We start from the raw sequence: 5,000 nt of genomic DNA, 5'->3' as shown, positions 1-5,000 counted from the left end.
GAAGAGAGAGAGAGAGACACACACAGAGAGAGATGGAGACAGAGAGAGAAGAGAGTGATTGAGTGTATGCAGAGAGAGAAGAGAGTGATTGAGTGTATGCAGAACACAATGTGAGGGAGAGAAAAAAAAAAAGCCACAGTGAAAACGGCCATACTCACGGTTTCCCACGGCGACGCCTGCTGCTTTGTTTTGCTCCTCTGCCTTTGGGTCTCTCTCATCCCCCACAGGCTGGTGCTCCGGGACTTTGTGGACCACCACTGGATCTGGATTTTTGGGTACATTTGGGTCGGGTTTGTCCAAAACCTCGTTGGCCATTTTCTTCTCCTCCACCGCCTCCTGTGCCACTGGCTTCTGCGGCTCCTTCACAGGCTCCACCTTCTCCTGCGCAGGCTCCAAGACCACGTCCTGCGCTTGCCCCGCCCCCTGCTCCTCCAGCTCCTCCTCCACCTCCTTATTGGGTTTCTTTACGTCCTCCTCCAGCTCCTCCAGGTTTTTCTTCTCGTCGACTTTGACCTCGTCGTGTGGAATGGGAGGTTCATGACGATGGGCCTCTCCGTCCGGTACTGCCACACCTGGAGGACAGGTGTGCGGTTTGATTTCTTTTCTCCCCCCTTCTCTAATGCTTTTTATCACCTCTTTACACAGCAGCCATCAGAACTGAATGAGTGTCAGGTCTTATCAAGTACAAGCCTTTTTAAAGAGAAGTGAATTTCTACAGAAATGGCATTTCACTCGAATGTTTTCACAGTTGTAAAGGACTCTACATACAATCAGGAAGTGATGGAAAGTTTAAGTTCCCACTGAGTCAGAGATCCAGCTGTTTTCACATTCGATTTGTCTTCTCTCTGTGTTCCCGGGCACACTCACTCACACAGAAGAACTGCATTCTCTCTGTCTCTTTCTCTCTCTCACACACACACACTCAGGCCTCATATTCTCTCGGTCTCCCGCACACACACACACACACACACACACACACTCAGGCCTCATATTCTCTCGGTCTCCCGCACACACACACACACACACACTCAGGCTCATTGTCTTGCGTTACCTCCGTCAGGTCTGTCTAGCTGCACCTCCTCCTGTTTTTTCTGCGTGTCAGGCACCTCCAGGGGAACTTTAATCTGAGGAGGCTCGGCAGGCTCCTTGTCCTCCAGCCGTCGCTCCTCCGCCGCGTGTTTGGGCTGCTCAGGGACGGGCTTGCCTTTGTCTCCTCTCTCCTCCAAACCGACCTCCACGGCCTTCTCCACCACTGTGGGTCAAACGAGAGTCAGAGCTATCGTCAGCAGGCCTCTGAGCTGTGACTCTCAGCCTATCCTGTCATGACTCTTCTCTCTGCTCAGTTTTAATACTCTGCCTATAGGCTTTCACACCCGACAAATCCAAACTCTCCATACAGCACAGAGGTCTGTAGTCATGGTTACCACACTACACGGGGAGAAAAAGGCACAATAAACGTAAAAGAATAAACATAAACAGCGTTTTTTACGGCATCTCACGCCTTCCACAGATGGACCCACGATATCGAAACATTACAGAGAAAAATCTGTCCTCAACACCAGAGTGTCACAGAGCAGAGCAGAGCAGAGAAGAGAAGAGAAGAGAAGAGAAGAGAAGAGAAGAGAAGAGAAGAGAAGAGCAGAGAAGAGCAGAGCAGAGCAGAGAAGAGAAGAGCAGAGAAGAGAGGAAGAGAAAAGAGAAGAGAAGAGAGAAGAGAAGAGCAGAGCAGAGCAGAGAAGAGAAGAGAGGAAGAGAGAAGAGAAGAGAAGAGAAGAGAAGAGCAGAGAAGAGAGGAAGAGAAAAGAGAAGAGAAGAGAGAAGAGCAGAGCAGAGCAGAGAAGAGAAGAGAGGAAGAGAGAAGAGAAGAGAAGAGAGAAGAGAAGAGAAGAGAAGAGCAGAGCAGAGCAGAGCAGAGCAGAGAAGAGAAGACAGCAGAGGGCGTCAGAGAACACTCAATAACAGTGAGAATGAAGGGGGGAAAAAAAAGAAGAAGAGAGAGAACTGTAAGTGTCAGTATCAAAGAGATAAAAAACTGATGCCTTTTTGTCTTGAATAAAAAAAAAAAAAAAAAACTTTGAATATTTATGAATATTTACAGTTTTCAAGCTCTCTCATAGACTTATTCAAATGACATCATTCAGTCCGACTGTCCGCCTGCCAGCCTCACCCAAATGTCAAACGCTTTCTCTAAACTGCTGAATTACTCTTGGTATAAACTCATAATACACAATACTCAATTTTTTTTTTTTTTAATATGAGAGAGAGTGCGGCTGTTGTGAAGGGCCGAAAATCATTAACATGTTGTGAATATGTATGAGTCTTCTCTCAGGGCCTTATATGTATGAGTCTTCTCTCTGGGCCTTCGTCTGGAGCTCCCATCACCAGAATAAGAGAGGCATTCTGTTAGCCTTTAGCATCAGAGCTAGGACAAATCTTTAATTCAGCAACCTTCTCCTTATGTCCGCTTTAAACCCATATTCCTTCACTCAGCTCTGAACCACAGAATAAACAATGTGCTAGTCAGACCAATCAAGCTCTCATCATAACAAACCACACGAAATGCTCACAGAACTGCTTCAGAAAAACAGCGAAAAAAGCGTGAAGAAAGACTGAGAGACAGACAGACAGAGAGAGAGATAAACAATGATAGAGAATTGCTTATGCTAACTAATCATCCTACTTCATGTCTTACCCATCTGTGAAACCAAAGGACACTTTTGTGCATTGATTCACTCACACACACACACACACACACACACACACACACACTCACACACACACGACTGGCCTTCACTGCTCTGTTCACTCTCTCCCTCCCTCCTTCCCTCTCTCTGACACTGGCATTTATCACTGATCGGACACCCACTTCCACACCTGTTTCCTGTTTACGGCACACTGCAGAGGGCAGCTGGCCGGAAACACGGCTGAGAGAGAGATGGGGAGGGCGACAGAGATAGAGGGAGAGAGGGACCTTCAGATAGAGAGAGGGAGAAAGAGGGGATGGAGTGAGAAAGAGAGTGTGAGAGAGAAAGAGAGAAGGTGAATGAGTGTATATACATACATTTTATGATCCTTACTCAAACTCAAAGCTCATCATTCTGGGACGTTCTTACCACGGCTTTTTACCCCCCCCCCCCACAGACCCCTATAACAGGGAGAATGCCGCTGACGGTCTCTCTCATAGCTATAACATGGAAAACGCCGCTGACTGTCTCTCTCACAGCTGGCTGTCTCTCTCTCACAGCTGCTCAGGGACAGAAACTGCTCGACTTTGAAGGACATCACTCTGGTCCAGAGACATGTGTCCTCAAACACTTTACATACACACACTCTCTCTCTCTCTCCATCCCAAACACCCCCCCACACCTCACCGCCCCCCCTCTCTTTTTCCATCTCACTCACCCTCTTTCTCTCCATCTCTCACTCGTTCTCTCTCAGCGTGAACGGTGTGAAAGTTACCAGGTATTTTGGGCAGTTCCACGGGCGGTTTGTCGTCAGCCTTGTGGGAGAGGGCGGGGCCAGGCAAAGGAACTTTACCTGGCGGCTGATTGGAGGAGATCGACAGAGTGGTGACAGTGCTGATAAGGAGAATACCCAAACCAACCCACAGCACCAACTGGGAGAGAGAAAGAGAAAGAGAGAGAGAGAGAAAGAGAGAGAGAGAGAGAGAGAGAGAATCAACATAAGGAGAGGTTTACGGAAACATCTGGTACCACTACTACACTGGAGCAGCTGTCTTGTGCATACGGCAAACAGGGCCAGTGTTAAATTAAATCTTAACAGTGTTAACAGGTTTTAGTGTTTATATTATCCACACTCACGAGAGTAAACATAACTGAGACCGGAGCGTCACTGCGACACTGCAGGTGTTAATGGATTACAGAATAACTCTGTGAGATTAACTCTGAGCACCTCTGGGAAATGTTACACTGAAACTTTTATGGTAAAATCAACACTCACAAATGACCTGAACAGCTACAATGTAATAGCTACATAAAAAATTATGACTGCTGACACATAGATAAGCTAAGATTGGATCAATATGATATTTTACACCTAGTGCACATTCCAGAAAGCTCTTTTCTCTCCCTACCAGGTCTTTAACAACAACTCCATCACTTGAGATGTCTGACTAAGTGTTGGTCATAAATACGGGCAGACTTTTCATTTTCGACAGTGTAAACGTTTGTGAGAGTCACAGAGACTGGACTTTTGACTCAGGAGTCACGTTTTGGGCAGGGGGTCAAACTGGGCGCCTTTATCTGCCTGGCACGAACGGCCAGCGGGCTGGCATAACGACACGCTCCCGCCGAACCCAAACATCTGCTGTGCCCGTTAGAGACAAGACCCACGGAATGATGCATCTCTGGTCAAACTCTCCCCTGTGTGAAGGGGAGGGACCGCGCAGGCTCTCGCACATTGGCACAGACACACACACACACACACACACACACACAGACACACACACACACGCACACACAGACAGACACACACACAGACACACACACACACACAGACAGACACACACACACACACACAGACAGACACACACACACAGGCACACAGAGACACACACAGAGACAGACACACATAGACACACACAGAGACAGACACACACAGACACACACAGAGACAGACACACAGAGACACACACAGAGACAGACACACAGAGACACACACAGAGACAGACACACATAGACACACACAGAGACAGACACACACAGACACACACAGAGACAGACACACACAGACACAGAGACAGATACACACAGACGCACACACAGACGCACACACAGACAGACACACACAGACAGACACACACAGACAGACACACACACAGACAGACACACACACAGACACACACAGACAGACACACACAGAGACACACAGACAGACACACACAGAGACACACACACACAGAGACACACACACACACACACAGAGACAGAGACACACACAGACACACACACAGAGAGGCAAGGGTCTCTGATGCCATCCAA

At 47.9% G+C, this 5,000-nt stretch overlaps 1 protein-coding gene across 3 annotated transcripts in view; it reads right to left on the bottom strand.

Annotated features, from left to right (window-relative positions):
* Positions 1-5,000, bottom strand: part of slc38a10 (solute carrier family 38 member 10) — a 24,320-nt gene that overhangs the window by 3,322 nt on the left and 15,998 nt on the right. For 2 of the 3 annotated variants that reach the window (XM_030774374.1, XM_030774375.1), the window contains exons 12-14: positions 3,403-3,616; positions 1,052-1,252; positions 159-572 (exon numbers count right to left, since the gene is read on the bottom strand). In XM_030774374.1, the coding sequence (XP_030630234.1) occupies positions 159-572; positions 1,052-1,252; positions 3,403-3,616 (829 nt within the window). The remainder of the gene's footprint in view (positions 1-158; positions 573-1,051; positions 1,253-3,402; positions 3,617-5,000) is intronic. The other variant, XM_030774376.1, reaches the window with a different exon arrangement.

Source organism: Chanos chanos, chromosome 5 (assembly GCF_902362185.1).
Source record: "Chanos chanos chromosome 5, fChaCha1.1, whole genome shotgun sequence".
NCBI classification, from domain to species: domain Eukaryota; kingdom Metazoa; phylum Chordata; class Actinopteri; order Gonorynchiformes; family Chanidae; genus Chanos; species Chanos chanos.
The sequence above is the reverse complement of the archived record's forward strand: the minus strand, read 5'-3'. Positions and strand labels throughout refer to the sequence as shown.